Below are 15,590 nucleotides of genomic sequence, written 5' to 3'. Positions count from 1 at the left end.
TGTGTTATAGAGGGCACTTCCATGGAGTTGCAAAAGAATTGCAGCACAAGCAAGATTGTCCTGCCCAACTTCTATCTGGAGCGCCACGGATCTTCTCACACCAGTTTTGCTTCCGGTAATGATTTCATTGCGCTCTCGGTACCCACTATCGCAGCCTCTAATCGCAAGATCGTTTCAGCTTCTATGGTCACTAGCACCACCTCTTCATCGGTATGAGCTAGTCCTTCAGGGCGATTCTTTGTCATTTCTGAGTTCGTCCGGTGGTGCTGAACTTCAGGAGGCACGAGGAATGGCTGGGTATTCCTGCTGCATTACATCGTCAGACTAAAGATCTCCGTGCTAGCTTAGCAGTTGAAGACCTCTCCCCAGTGAGTGGCACAGTGCCGATGCTGCAACCGTACAGCAGGACCCGTCGAGGATGTTGGCAGCTTCTGCAACTGCGTGGAAGCAGTGTCAGACATGACGATTGTTGTTCCCGAATCCTCTAGAAGAAAGCATAGGTCCCCGCAAAGTTAAAAGCTCACTATGTGTCGGCCCAGGCAAAGTCAATCAACCGTGTCCATGGCCGAAAGTCGTTGACGGCATCTAGCGGGCATTTGACACAATCAGCTTAGTATCCAAACACATAGTATATCGCTCCGAAGTAGGACTTTTGAGACCGTGGGCCAATGTCATATCGCGATGGTAGACTTTCAGAGCGAGTTCTTGCCAATTGCCAGATTCTGGAGGACGCAAGCAGGACAGTCACGGCGCTCCAGGTCCATGAGATGGGCGATTCGCGCGAATGTCCCGTGAGCAATATCTGATCGACGGACCCAGACCGTTGACACTGACTCGATGATTTACTGACATCTAAGACCATCCGTCATAGCCGAGCTGCTCGGCTGCCAACGAGGCAAAGCATGAGGCAGCAATGTGGTAAGTTGTCTATGGGAGACAGAGGCGTGTCAAATGCCTGCAAGTAGGACCCCACTTGGCTAGCACCAGGAGACGTGTCAAATGCCAACCGCCAACTGCCAACTGGCACGAGTCGTCCAAGCTTCTGCTATTTGGAGTGGAGCGCAGATGGAACCCGGACGTTGATACACTAGTATCGACGAGCGAGACAGTGTTAAAACTAGCTGCTGTAGTAACCGTTGGCTACTCCATAAGCAAGGGTTATTCAGCCAAGGGCATTTTGACTGGACAGTGGCTAGGAGGACGGCGGGGCCTCCAAACTGATTATGCACTGGTTTCGATTCATACAGCCCTTGATGTGGACCGGCAGGTGTCGTTCAAGTAGCTCTACATATCGGCATGTGGTAAGTCGACTTTTGCGTCTTATATCCAGGACTCTGAGGAAGAACTTAATGAGACCTGTGTCGTAGTTCTGGTAGTGGTTGAGCCTGAAAACAAGGAAGTTCGAGAGACGAGGAAAACATGATGGGATTGGCACGAAGCCAAGCCATGGAACATTCCTGCCTCCACAACCATAGGCAATCTGATCTGATCTGATTTTGCCGTTTGTGCTGAACTAGTAGTAGGCGAGGTTTTCCACCAGTGTCGCCTCACCGTCCATGTGACGTGTCTACTGTATGCCCGTAGGTATCATTGCGTCAGTGATCGACTTCAGACTGTGAGATTGCCGGATACACCTTGCTTCGAGCCTTCGAGGTTGTCCTCATCTGCATGTCATTCAATTCCACTGTTCATCCGAGACAGCTTGCAGATCTTTTCTGCCCATGTCGAAACCTGTCGAAACCATCAAGCGGCCAACGATATAGCATGTCACGTTTTCCATGCCTGAGTGCATCCCTCAAGCAGCCACGAAGCAATGTAATTTTCGAGAGTCCCGTCAGGTACAGATATGTCCAGGTTTGAGGCACGAGACCTTGGCAATCTCATTGATACAAGCCTTTCTGGATTGGTTAAAATCCTCCAAGGTCTTTTTAGGCTGATCAACCGACATGGATTGAATGTGGCCATCCGAATGCCACCAAACCACTATACGACTCGCTGAATCTTCTTTTCGATAGTCCTCCATTAATCAATGCAGAACGCTGATTTCCATTATATCTCCAAGCCCGCAAACCGCTTTGGCCAATTACGTTTTATTCTTGCTATGTCTGGCGTTCATAGTCTTGTTCATGCTCCCTGTGTACTGTGTCCTGTTTGCCGCCGAAAAAAAGTATCGTCAAGTTTGACGAAGTTGAGGTGGGTATCGCCAAAGATACGTTGTGACGCCCGGAATGCAGCGAAATTACATGCCATATCCGCCAGAAACTCCACGATGCAAGCCATAAGGTACCAAAGTCACAAATTACCTAGACTCGTTTCATCTGATCGCCGAATCAGATTGATGCTGTCGGCGTAGTTGGTCCTGTTCATATGCTGCAGCTGCAGCATTCTGCTCCCTTTCTCTCGCATGTCGCAGAGCGGGTAACTGTCGCCTTCTGGCGTTAATAAACCAATTGCTGATCTATCGAGTGTCAATTCAAAAGATTGTTATATTTGAGGGGAGTCCAGATCACACACCTGAGCAATTGTGAGATTTGTCCGAGCCACTAATATTTGCTTTTCATCCTCTGTAGGATATGGGTGTTCGAGGTGTTCATGAAACCAGGCACGTAATATATCAGTAATGTGCCTGGGCAGGTTACCTCTCCGTTTCCTGTTTTGGGCATTCGTGTCCATTGCCACAGTGGGCGAGGTCGGATGATGGAGTCCTGTGGGTGACGATGCATAGTCCGCCGATCCGTATGGGGATGGGTATGCCACTCCAGCACGGTAGTCGTACGGAGAAGGTGCGTATCTTCCATAGTCTAGGTGCGGATTTTGCCTGTTGGCCGGGGGATAGCCCTGACTATATCGATGTGTCGAGTCATAATAAGAGGGTCTGTCCGACCCATATGAGTAGTTGTCTTGTCCGCCGTGAGGTCCTGCTGGATTGGCAAAAGATGGATGGTATGTGTTTGAGGTTGGCGAATAAGGCGAATCAAATGTGTTCATGCGGTCGATGTCTCGAATGGGTGGCAGGCTGGGATTGTCCCTCGGGGGTCCGTAGGGCGGCTGTGGCTGGTAGGACATTCGTTGTTGTGTGCTGTAAGGACTGACCAGCTCAGGATACTGCGACGCTGGCGCCCAGGAAGAAGTGCGACGCTCATGGCAGCCAAGTGGGTAGGCTGAATCGACGCTGCGCGCAGACATGGTATCGAAACCTTCGGTGCTATTCCCAGTCTGCGAGGGATCAGGCGATTGGGGCTCTGACTTTGGTGGCAATGATGGCTCATGAAAAGTCTTCCTAGTCATAATGTCGCATTGACTGTGGGATAGCGAGTCGCCCAACGGCAACTCGGTGGTCGTGGTATTGAGAGGTGTGCCCAGAATCTGCCTTGATCAGAACCGTCTGCGAGAGTGGACTGGCCAAAATTACCTCCCGAAATGGCGGCAATTGCTGCTGTTGATGGGAAAGAACGACTTGCGAAGACTCGGGTGGGGGTTTTTTTGAGCGATGGTTCCTGGACGGTTCGAAGGTGTTAGAGCCGCAGCCATAGGGGATATAGGGATCCATGAATATTGGAAAGAAAAATAAACAGAGATTTCGGGGCCCGGATGTGCTGCCGTTTGGAAATCAAGGGGAATTTAGATAGCGGCAGTTCACAGCGTCAGACCAGGATGTCCTTCCCCCAAGCCACGAACTTTTGTGCCACCCAGAGCACGATGGAAGTAGGGCAATGAAGGGGCAAAGGTCGTGCATGACCGAGATGCCATCTGTGCATGCTTTCGAAGATGGGTGTCAAGTTCTTCGCATGACAGCCGTGACAGTGCCTTGTGAACAGGTGAAAAAGCACGTCGGGTTTGGAAGAGCAGTCTCAATGGAAGGGAAGCTGCGAAAAGCAATGGGTAGTACTTACAGAAGAAGTGATACGCTCCCAGATCGATGCCGGGCCGCTGACAGTTATGGCTTTCGAGCAAGGCTGGGCCGATTAGACTTTGACACTGCTGGCTGGCGATGGTATCGGAAAAGAGGTGATCTATGGGGCGAACATGAGAGAATGGACTCGAGTTGGCATCCAAGATGGACTTGTCACGTCAGATATAGAGGTCTCGTCTGTGGAGGTTTTAGGTTGGTGTGCGGCGATTGAGTGGCGCCGTGGTGGAGTTGCCAAATCGTTTCTGCGTCGGCTTTCTGAGGACAGGCGAGTAGTGACAATAATGTGCAACAGGCAGGGTTTTCTGGTGAAACTGAGAGGACATGAGCAGGAGGATCGGGTCAGGTCAGGACCAGGAAGCTGGACACCCTGAGCCACGGGCCTCGAAGCAGGGGTGTCGGATCTGTCTGATGTGAGGGGAGGACGAGGCAAGTTCACGATGCAGGACAGGTGTGGACTGTGTGCTTCACATAATGGCGTACAGAGGCGAGTCAAATTTCCGTATCTGGGCCAGGCCGCCAAGTGCGTCGTGGGTATGATAGGAAAGGCTCTTCCTCCACGGCAAGACTAGGGCTGTAGGGTGACGGAAGCGTAGGGACTAAGATAATCGGAACGAGGGGGACGCCTCGATCGTAGATGGGGCTTGAGATACCCTGACAGGGTTACTAAGGCGGAAGGCTGGGTCCAAGAGAGGCATGGGAGAGGGTATGTGGAAGAGGGGGCATGTTGATTGGACCAGGGAAAAGTCTGCTGGACAAGAGCGGATCGTGGAGAAGGAGGGCCAGACGGAGCATATGGGAGAAGCATGGCTTGACTGGCCAGTGACGAAGGGTCGAAAGGGACCGGTTGCCTCGCCATTCTGGTATATTGATAAACTGAGTTTCCCTTACATGAGATATGTACTAGCCGAGCGTTTCAGATGGGGTACGGATGAGCGGATTGAGAAAAACTTGTATCCAAGGATGGTGACGAGATGGTCGAAAGGCAAATGACAGTATTCAGTGAATCAGTATTGCTGCCAGTCGTTGCCAGACGCGCGGGAGGATTTAGCCGGCCGTGAGCGACAGGAAACCGCCGCATCGACATGAGGTGGTGTGAAGCTATGAACGAAGACAAAGTCAAAATTGGAAGCTGTTGATGCTGCTGGAGGATTGGAGGCGTTGGTGGAGATGACACAGATGGGTAAGGATGATTGGTGCGCGGCAATGGAGTCGTGGAGCAAGGTCGGTCGTGGTCTGTGACTCCGGTCCAGCGTAGAGATAGTACTAGACATCCGAGAAAATCCATCTTATCGCATGGGATGCAATGCAAGCAAGGGGAGGAAAGCGGGGAATGATGCAACAAGTCCCGCCTGCGTGCTGTGTGTCGTGCATGCAACATAGGTCGAATGGATCATGGATTGATGCACGAGAGACTGCGTACTGTACCGTGTTGCTGTTCGATGAGAGCATGAGCTACGAGTAGGTGGCCAGGGTGTGCTGGTGGCATGGCATTCTCTTACCAGGTAGTTTTGCATCTCTCGACGGGCTAAACCACTTCAGGGCACTCAGTTGCGTTAGCCCGCTGGCTAGTTTCCGCGGAGGAAGCTTCAAGCAAGGGTCACTATGTCATCAATGGTGGCGCGCAGGGCATTTGACTTGCAGTGACTTGATAATGTCATGCTCCTCGCTTGTCGCCGGATCGACGTTCGTTCGATACGAAAGAGGCAAAGTTTCGAAGGAGGGAACCTCGTATCTGTCCGGATAATAGCGTGAAAAAGGAGTCCAGCTTTGGATCTTTTGATCTTTTGATCTCATGTCGAGGCGGGTGGGAAGGAATATCCGCTCACCTTGTGATCACTACTTAGTACTGTGGTAAATGACCATCTACCTAGCGAGCTAGGTAGGATATTATGATTGAGCGCATCAGACCGGCTTCTCCGTAATTCACCAGCTGACTCCTACTCCTAGAGTCAGTCCTAGCCGACAATATACTTTGTCCGTTCCGAACTTGGGAAGCATTTTTCGGAGCAAGAAACTCTTTCATCTTGAGCTCCACCATTTGGCTGCATCTACTGCATCTACTGCATCTACTCACTCCATCTTCCAAAGGTTTGGTCGGTAGAAATCGCCCAATTCTGAGGGTTGTATTATTCATCAATGATCGCGCTCACTAGGCCTTGTCACCGTTGCTTTTACGGCTTTGACAACTGGCACCACGGTCCGTGTCTTCTACCCCAGGTTTCGATCTATCACATTCCCTTCGCGTTGTTTTTCCGGCGGGTTTCATGATTGCATTCCATCCCCCCTGCCCTGCCCTCCCATACTTCTCCCTCTCCCAAGCACACAGCTCGACACCGCGACCCATGATGGCGATGATCATGATGATGAGGATGATAATGATGATGATGATGCCGGTGTTATTGTTCTTATGCCTGATCGCAGCCATCTTCTTTCCGTCGCTCAATTTCGCGCTTGGTCTGGCTCCAGTCTGCGTTGTCGCCCTCGCCCTCGCCTCCCAATCGTGGCCTCCCCCCAGGTGGACAAAGTTGACGCCACTAGGCGCCGGGCATGCACACTATGCCCTTGGCGCATGATGGCGCTCTGTTTCCGAGAGGCTTTTCATGTTCGCCCAACGTTTGCCAACGTTCTCGAGACCCAACAACTTCGCCTCGCGCCAATGAACAATCTTTTCAGTCCAACTAGTAACTATTGCCTTGTGGCACAAGCATCGGCCCTTGACGTGCGCCAGCACTACCACATTATGCGTCTGGGCTTGCGTGCTAGCTGTCGCTTGCCGTAGCTCAACCAAATCCCCGGGACCCTCTCCATGGATGGCTACTTCCAGGTTCCAACTTTTCAGGGAACCGTCGATGCTTTCGTACCTGTTCGTGTTACCCTCGGTCTCATGTCACTCAGATCGCTCAATCATCCGCACCGAGATTTGCTGCTTTTTATGTCCTACTACGCCTTCGCACATTCTCTTGGTGTGACATGTCCCTGTCCTCTCATTCGCACCTCCTCCATCGCCGCATCACTCCATCTCCAAACCCCAACCAGGGGTAGGCCTGCTTGCAGTGGATCTGGATCTGACATGTCAACAGCTATCTGAGAAATGCCCCTCCCTTCAGACCGCCATCACCGCCTCCTACCCTGGCAGACTTCGGTGTCCACTCGGCCGCCGTCGCCCCCTGCGGTTTCTTCCCGACACCATGCAGTGAACTTCACCGAATTTTTCCCTCGTTGTCCAAGGCCCTTGGCTCGTGGGTTTTGACTTTCAGGATACACGTCAACATGCAATCATCGCCCGTTTTCCTTCCTTGGGAAGGAACGTGCATACACACTTGACTCCTCACCACTCGTTCTCATCCAAGACAGATCAATTCCGGCAGGTGTAACAGCTGAAAAGACCGTACTGAGATCCTCGGGAAATTGTGAAAGAGATGGCTGGAGAAACATCGTGCACGCCCAGCACCAAAGATTGCCCTCTACATAACCAACACTGGAAGGATGAGCACAAGCTACAAAAACTTGTCCGCAACCACTCGTCGGATCAGCAAAAAGCATTGACCAACACGCGACCGCCCATCAGCCATGCTTGAGCGCTGGAGACCACCTTCATCTCGAGACAGGGATCCCATTCACCCAGATCACTCACCGCATCAGTCACACTCCCTGAGCCATCTGGTGTCCTGCAAATCTACGTATGTCTTTTGTGCGCAGACAATGGCTCCCAGAGCCAATGGCTGCCACGGGGTACAATTTCCTCCGTCAGCTAGCCGAAACACGTGGAATGTCAGTCATATTGTTGGTCACAGAATCCTGTCAAGGAGTATGAAAGATCGCTGTTGTTGTGTCTACTGTCTCGGGCCAGCGGACAGCAGACAGAACCTTCTGAGTCTCCGCAGACCTGGATTTCAGCAACTGAATTATACTGATCTTCGACTTCAATCTTAGAAAGAACCACGCAGCCCAAACCAACCCACGATCCCTGGTCCGTCATGCAGCCTGAATGTGCTCAATTGCCGGTCAAGAACGATGCTGAAGGCTAACTCTAACAAATCATTGATCTGCAAAGCTAGACATCGAAGTTGAGCTCCCACCCCGCCAGTTTACCAACTTCAGCAACACTCCGCAAAGATCATCACTCCTGCCGTCAAGATTTCAAAGTGAAGCTTAGTGATAGTTCTGTCCATCTCTCCAGAAAGTACTCCTAGCGAACGTGTCACTCGAGTCTTGTGCTACCTCAAAAGATCCAGTGTACTCGGTAAGGTTACACGATTTCAGTCTCGCCAAAAGTCCCAGCACCATGGTTTTATGCTTTTCGGCTGCGAAACGTCTGCATCTCTTGCACCTCCACAGGTCTGGCCACTTATGAACTCGGTGACGGCCCGCGAGCCGCCACTCGCCCTATAAACATCCGAACCCTAATCTTGGACAAAACAAGATTTTGGCAATGTTCGTGTTTGACTAAAATTCCGCCAAAATCGACCAGGGTTGCTGTGCCCGCTTGACCAAGCATATTTCATTAACCATCGTGTCTGGTATCATCCGAACAATTCTTGCAGCCCTGTACAGACGATAATGACACCGGCCCACGGCCGGTCAACAGTGTCGTCCAGTCTCCGTCAAACCTTCCTTCGGCCTGTCGGGACATCAAATAGAATTCCTGCACGACTGCGCCTTGCTACAATGCAGGGTATTTGATACAGTCAAGTCTGCAGGTAAATTTCGGGAAAGCACGCCCAATGCGACCTGGATATGCACCTATGGTGTATGCGTCATGATTCAAAGTTTGAAACTGTACATGTCCTGGTCTCAAGTCTATACTAGAGTAATAGATAGCCCTTTTAAGGCGTCCTCTGCATTGTGCAGGGACATCTACTCGCCGCCCCAGCCTACTTGCGACCCCGTCTTTCCTTGTCGAAAGTTTTCTTTATCGTTCCTCCTCTGAGCCCTTGTCTCCCAGTCAGCTCTCCTTGCCGACTTATCATACCAGAACGGTCTTGTATACTTCTCGTCAGTCTTGACGTGACGGATCTTCTGCAATATCATCAAATCTTGCAGCTTGCTGCTGCGGCCGCTGAATATATCCGGAGGTGGAGGGGTATTCCCACCATCAACAGCACCATCAATGGCGCTGCTGTCCTCGCTTAGCTCCGCCAGTAGGGGGCTCGTTTCTTCCTCACTAGGCTGCTCTAACAGCTTGGTGAGGTTTGCGTTGGTCATTGGAAAGTGAAATCGTTCCGTTCGCGGTGCTCGCGTGCCGGCTTCGTGGTGCTGTTGATGCGGTGGGACCTTAGCATGCACTTCCTGCTTGAAAATCGTGGCATCAACCTCGTCAGTCAGCTTGGCCAGCTGCTCCATCTCCGCACGCCGCTCCGCTCGAAAGGCAGCGCTCCAGAGCAGCCGTCTGGCAACATCCTCGCCTTCGACGGTCTTGACCTGCCACATGATCCATTTCAAAAGCACCTTGCTCGTGCCGTACTCTCCGAACCCGTGCTCCGCCATACGCGCGACCCCGGCATGCCACAGTGCTTTGGTGAGTTTCGGCTCAATCGGGGCGCCGTATCGGTGCAAGAAGCGAAAGCACCAGTACACTCTCCTCAGGGCTTGCCGAGGGCTGGTAACCGGTGTAGTCGCGAACGATACGGCGAGATGGTTGATCAGAGCGAGCACCTTCCTGGGGTAACCGACCGCAGCAGGAACGTGATGCTCGGTTGATTGACTACCCGAGGGAAGAGGATCTCGAAATCGTGCTCGTTGTTCCACAGCCCGACGCTGACGGATAGTTGTCGATAAGGCGGCCTTGATAGGGATATTGCATTCGAGCATGCGGCTGAGAATCTCGAAAGATGCTTCGCTCTTTTGGATCAGACGCCGCGAAATGGTGCGAAATTCCACAAGATTGTGATTGAGACATTCTCCCAACTCCGCTAAAGCCTCGTTGAAACGCCGGCCCCGATGCTTGTAGATATCGTCGTCGAGGAAGAGAGACAAGTGGTAAGGCACACGCTCCTCGAGATGAGAGCGCGCTGAAACTTCGGGAGCTGACATTCCCGCAGCAACGAGTTTGAGCTCACGAAGTAGAACTGACTTGTCCGGAAGAGCTAGAGTCCTTAGGACAGCCTCAGCCCGTTTCAAGAAGCCTCCTTCGATGGAGTTGGGCTTGGAAATTATGGATTTCATGGTCCTGCCAAACAAGTCGAGGGCCTGAAGTCGATCCGGCACAGAAGGTGAACGCCGCCAGTGCCGAGATAGATGCAAAATAGTCCAAGCGAAGATCAGGAGACGCTGATCGTCATTGAGACCGCCAGCGCTCGATCGATAGACGGTCCAGTCCTTGCCTGTGGGCTGGAGGTTTTTCCTGGTAGCGCCCAATGTTTTCAACACACCACTCCAATGGTAGAACAGAAATTTGTAGGTATTTGTAGGGTTGTCTCGCGCGATTTCGACCAAGTTTTCGGCCGTATGCAGCAGAAGCATCCGGACAAAGCATGCAGGAGCCTGGCTTAGCCGATCCGCCATTGTCTCACCGACATCTTGACCCGGAGTGCCCTGACAACGATTCCTCAAATACCTTGTGATGAATTGACTGACCCTTGCTGCGTCATTCCTCCCACCCCAAGCTATGAGCTCCAACAGGACAGGGGCAAGCGCCATCCTTGGACCCGGGACGTCGAGATTCACTAACTTTGAGCACAGCTCAGATAAGAAGGGTCGGCCGAGGTCTGCCACGCGCAGAACTTTTGACCGCTCCAGAGACTGTAGAATGTCCCGAATCAAATAGATCCGTTCTCTCTGCACACTGATGGTCGTATGTCCTCTCTTCCGCAGAGACAGTAATTCTGAAGTGGTTATGGTATTGAGCATGGTCCGCAAGTCCTCGATACCAATAAAGCCGAGCTCTGCAGCCTTGGCAATAGAGTCGCGTAAGATCCTCCAGGAGTAGACGTCCCAGGTGAGAGCCAACATGGCAGGGAGAAGTTGAGCGATGAACGAGGTGCCGCGAGGATGAAATCCAGGGTCACTGACATATTCCGCTATTTCTTCCGCGCCAAAGGAAGCCTTCAACATATGCCGCCATATAGCTTCGCCTGTAGTTGTATCATAACGTAAATCGACATTTCCTGATTTTAACCATGCGCGTATGTCCGACAGATTCCAACATTGGGATAGCTGTTTGACCTGGCCACCCTGTATCGGTTGTGAGATCTCTTTGTGACATTCTTCAGGAGCCTGCAGCTGTTGGGGTTTTTCGGTATTGGGAAATAGCCAAGTTTGCAAGAGAGGAAAGGCGACGTCTAAAGATCACGATCAGTCTTGGAACTCAAACATCTAATCGTCCTTTCTTCAGGTGCAACTTACGCTTCGCAGGCTCTTGGCTCGTGGGAGTCTGCCACCAATTTATGTCCTTGCTGCCACCGAAGACCAGCGCAGGGTCTACTGATGGTACGCCATGACTGGCATATGCGAGGGAGGTGTTCTTGCGTCTGGCCGCTCGACGCTGAGCTTCCAAGGGTCCTGGGACGTTGCTCCCGTGTCGCTTGTGGTGACAAAATCGGGTAAAAGTGTCTGCGAGAAGGGCGTCGGAGATCCAGATGAACGGCGACCGTTGATGGGAGACGCAGGTAGCTGCGGTCAACCTCTTCCTCATGACATTTGGGCGACCGAAGTGGTGTCGAGCCTGCACGCAGCTCCAGCAGTGGTTGGTATGTGTATGGAATGCGAGCCTGAGAAACCCCAAAATTGGCGTGGGGAATTATCGAGTCATTGTCAGCTCAGAGCTTCAAGAGCCACGAGTCAGTCGGAAGATTGGTGGAAGATCCTCTGCTTCCATCACACACTTCCTCTTCACCTCATAGGCATTTACTACACGGGGCTTGAGGAATCACACAACTTGGCATATTATTCATTCAATCCTATACCACATGCCATGAAGTATTCTATACTTTCCTCCATTATTTGTACAGTGTACCAGCCCCCAAACAAAATGGACCAACCTCCCAATAGACCGTGCAACCATTACGTTCCAACGATGCTGTCAAACCCCTCTTGCCCACGAAAATGCCGTCCGATATATTGCGCGTGCTGGTGCCGTCCAGTTCCGAATACTGTCGTTCGTGGTATCGTGCTATATTCCAGAAAACGCGCCTAGAAAATTAGTATTATTCAAACAATATTCGGTCTCTACCGAATGGAAATAGACTTGATCGGTCCTGCTGCTAGAATTAGTTGCATCATCGCCGCGTGAATAGTACCTCGCGGCCCCGAATCGTGAAATATGTCGTGTTCGATGACGCCGTCGCCAGCGTGAGTGTCGTTTGCGTCGTCGAGGTCATCTCATCGGTGATCAGGTCTGTCACTGTAACGAAGGTGGTCGCTTCGCTTCCTCCCGAACTCAAGATGGACGACGTGGCGCCGCCCATGCCCGTGATCAACGACAAAGTTGTGTTGCTGCTGGCTTCGGCGGCTTGAATGCTCGGTGAGGCTGTTGGGGCGATGTTTGCGTCCGTGCTCGAAAAGGCTTCCGTACTCGAACTGGTTTGCGTGAGCAATGTCGTAGTGCTTGTGGGGGTGACCGTCACGTAGAGGGTGGTAGTGGTGAACAACGTCGTAGTCGAAGTTACTTCGTCCGTAGTGGCTGATACTGTTGCAGACTCGAAGGTGGTATACGTGCTTCCAGTAACCGTATATATGCTGCCGCCGGTACTCGCTGCACTTGCTGGTGCTGTGATAGTGCTGGCTGCGTCCGCCGCGCTTGGTGAGTTTGTTGAAGTGGCCACAGTATAGAATTCGGCTCCAGTGACGCTGCTTGAAGCTTGTCCAGAAGTGAACGTGGTGTAAGTGCTCCCAGTGATCGTGTACATGCCGTTGTCGGTAGTAGATGTGCTTGTTGACTGTATAGGAGCACTTGCTGTTGCTGTGGTCGCCTCCGCAGCAGGGTAAAACGTGGTGAATGTGCTTCCGGTAACCGTATACATGTTGTCATTGACGCTGAATATGCTCATCGTCTGCGTGACGGTGCTTGCTTCCACTGAGACCGTACTTCCTGCTACTGTGACGGGACTTCCAGTCACAGTTATAGTGATGGTGGTTTCAATATAGTTGACACGAGACCCACGATACCACGCCCCATCGCGCCACCGGAAGGTACTTGCAGGAATGGTCAGCGTGCTTCCAGATTCTGTGACTGTCGTTTCCGCTATAGTCAGAGTAGGTGCCTGACTCGTGGCGTCAATAGCTGCACCAGCCGCCGATGTAGCTGAACTGGCCACAGTTGCCGAACTTCCGGCCACATCGCCGTTGACCGTCACAGTGACGGTAACATAATCGGTGATAGTGACTGTGGTTGTTTCACTGTCATCTGTTGAGTCAGTGATAGTCGGACTGGACGTGATAGTGTCCACTGCAGTGTCCTGACTTGAGACGCCGGAATTCGGAGCATCGGTCGAGGTGCTTCCACTTGTCGGGTCCTGTGCATACACTGCATCACTGGTTAGAGTTGCGGAACTGCTCGTTGTCACATCGATCGCTGTTGTCATTGTCGTCGAAGTCGTAAGGACCGAAGGTGCTGTAGTGGAAGTACTTGACATAGTTGACAAGATAGGAGAAGTAGTAGAAACGATCGGGTCTGTAAAGCCGGACGTGGACTGCAATACGCTCGAATCACCGTATGCCGGTGATTCAGATGGTTGAATCCCAGTGGTGGAGACGGACGATACGGCAGTGTCCGTAGTCGAGGCAGCCGAGGAAGAAAATGAGCTTGAGCTTGATGTCGGGGTTGTGACGGTTTCGCCAGCTCCAATGGTCGAGGTAGTAGCATCGGTCGCGGACATTGTGGTTGCCAACGACGAGCTTGAAGTCGAGCTTGATGAAAGGGTACTTGAGGCGGTAGTAGAGCTGGTTGCACTACCGGAAGCCGACGCTGTTGTGGCATTGAGAGGCGTGACTTGGCCGACGGGACAAACGTTCTGGGGAGAGGATTCAGGGCCCCAGCTAATGGGATTGCAGCCAGGTAAGCCCGTGAGGTTGCCGTGTACAGCCTCGGTCAGCACTGACGGTTCTTCTGGACAGAGGCGAGCGAAGTCGGAAGTATCGCTGGTGACGAGATAAGGGCAAGCGGAGGGAACACCAAAATCGACATCGGTGTAGAGACAGTTGGCGACAGCGTCGTCCAGCACATCCATATCCCACCCATTCATGAAATCCGCATGGTAACCGTAGCCTGTCGGATCGCCATTCGCGAAGACAAATTCGCCACCGGCCGATTGATCAATATCGTTTGTGAAATACAACACCCTGAACGGATCAGATATATGCACAGTTCCACCGTCGTAACCGATCACTTACTCAAAGAAAAGGCCCGGGATGGGAACCGGGTGCGAGGGAGGGCAGACACCAGAGTCGATATTAGAGAGATAAGCCACATGTGCCGAGTCCTCCAGGTAAAGATTGACACCGTCCCAGCAAGATTGGAAGTTGATTTGCGCTCGTAGCCCATTGACACAGTCGGTATCATTGAGGTAGTGGGTTTCTGGAATATCGTTAGCCTCGTTTATGCAACGGAAACTTACCCGGTCTGCTACAGGTCGCGTGTTCAAGTATGTCAATGTGCTGGTGTCATACGAGCGCGCTGTAGTATCCCCCGAAATCATCTTGAGCCCTGATGGGAATGCGACAGTGTTCGATGTGTCCCCGCCACGTCCTAAATTGATACTGGTGAGCAAGGAACATAGTCAGAATGGCCCGATACTTACCAACATAGTAAACAGTCATTCCGTAATTTGGTACTTCTTCGAATACACCATCCGAGTGCGCGAAGTATAATTGAGGTGTCCAGTAGGCTGAGAGATCAGCCTGAACTTCACAAGATGAACAGGTCGACGTAAGGAGGGAACTGTGGTCGGAATTTGCGTTGACATCTGAATTCTTAGCGACAATTCAATAACTCGACGCAGCGCATTAACTGACTGTTCCCACCCGCGAACTTATGGACGTGACTGGCGACGCCACCGGGATTGAGAATCGGGTCGACTCGAGCTGTTTGAGAAATGCTGCAGGCCATGCGCCAGTAGGCAGCGGATAATTGAGGCTGCAAGGCTAGCAGCCCGAGAAAGGGAGTAAAGGGTAAGGCTTTCATGTTTGGAAGCAGCAACGATATGCTGCTCGACGGCTGTCTTGTTCTCGATAGTAGTGGAAGTGATGAAGCTCGTATGTGAAAACGATAGTATCGGTAGAGAAGGTGTCTAGACATGAATGGGACGTACCTGCGTAAACAATACTCACACTGCGTTACGAAACACGCGGTCCGTGTGTTGGTGCACGTGGAGCAGCGCGGAGCAGCACCATGGGCGGTAGATGGTACTCACTGTGCAAGGTGGACAAAACCTGAAATCTCCGGTTCGACGCCCCAGTATTGCAAAGACCAGAAATTTCACAGTCAGAGCTCGATTGCGTTATCAGGAGGGTGGCTTGAACAATTCCTCCAGGCCATGAGGCGCGGGAACCAGCGACGCCGACAGCCTTTCAGCCAGTGCAGCCAGCCTGGTGGCGAACCTCCTTTTACTAGTCTTTACCTTCGCCGGTAGCACGGTTGGGGTTGATGGTCTGGCTTCAAACAGCCTACTCATCTTGGAACCCGTAGGACAAATTCTCTGCTAAGTCAAGTGTTTGTCGCATTTCCAGAGACAGGCGTCTT

General features: G+C 52.0%; 3 protein-coding genes across 6 annotated transcripts; all 3 read right to left on the bottom strand.

Moving 5' to 3' along the window:
- Positions 1–1,922: 1,922 nt before the first annotated feature.
- PV05_11128 lies at positions 1,923–4,400 on the bottom strand. 4 transcript variants are annotated; one of them, XM_013454580.1, is made up of 4 exons: positions 3,894–4,400; positions 3,413–3,497; positions 2,515–3,366; positions 1,923–2,458 (listed from the first exon to the last, which is right to left on the bottom strand). In XM_013454580.1, exons 3-4 carry the CDS (start codon positions 3,286–3,288, stop codon positions 2,315–2,317), a joined length of 918 nt encoding a protein of 305 aa, XP_013310034.1. In that variant the 5' UTR covers positions 3,289–3,366; positions 3,413–3,497; positions 3,894–4,400; the 3' UTR covers positions 1,923–2,314. The 4 variants fall into 4 exon arrangements, with proteins under 4 accessions (XP_013310034.1, XP_013310035.1, XP_013310037.1 ...); XM_013454581.1 differs by having other exon boundaries at positions 2,515–3,497; XM_013454583.1 differs by lacking the exon at positions 3,894–4,400 and having other exon boundaries at positions 3,413–3,871.
- A 4,265-nt stretch (positions 4,401–8,665) lies between these two features.
- Positions 8,666–11,605, bottom strand: PV05_11127 (uncharacterized protein). The gene is made up of 2 exons (XM_013454579.1): positions 11,258–11,605; positions 8,666–11,193 (listed from the first exon to the last, which is right to left on the bottom strand). Exons 1-2 carry the CDS (start codon positions 11,544–11,546, stop codon positions 8,771–8,773), a joined length of 2,712 nt encoding a protein of 903 aa, XP_013310033.1. The 5' UTR covers positions 11,547–11,605; the 3' UTR covers positions 8,666–8,770.
- A 180-nt stretch (positions 11,606–11,785) lies between these two features.
- Positions 11,786–15,410, bottom strand: PV05_11126 (uncharacterized protein). Its single transcript, XM_013454578.1, has 4 exons — positions 14,864–15,410; positions 14,650–14,814; positions 14,243–14,597; positions 11,786–14,191 (listed from the first exon to the last, which is right to left on the bottom strand). Exons 1-4 carry the CDS (start codon positions 15,144–15,146, stop codon positions 12,130–12,132), a joined length of 2,865 nt encoding a protein of 954 aa, XP_013310032.1. The 5' UTR covers positions 15,147–15,410; the 3' UTR covers positions 11,786–12,129.
- Between the last annotated feature and the right edge of the window lie 180 nt (positions 15,411–15,590).

This window comes from Exophiala xenobiotica (assembly GCF_000835505.1).
Source record: "Exophiala xenobiotica strain CBS 118157 unplaced genomic scaffold supercont1.7, whole genome shotgun sequence".
Taxonomy (NCBI): Eukaryota; Fungi; Ascomycota; class Eurotiomycetes; order Chaetothyriales; family Herpotrichiellaceae; genus Exophiala; species Exophiala xenobiotica.
Note: the sequence above shows the minus strand (reverse complement) of the source record. Positions and strands in the feature narration are given on the sequence as shown.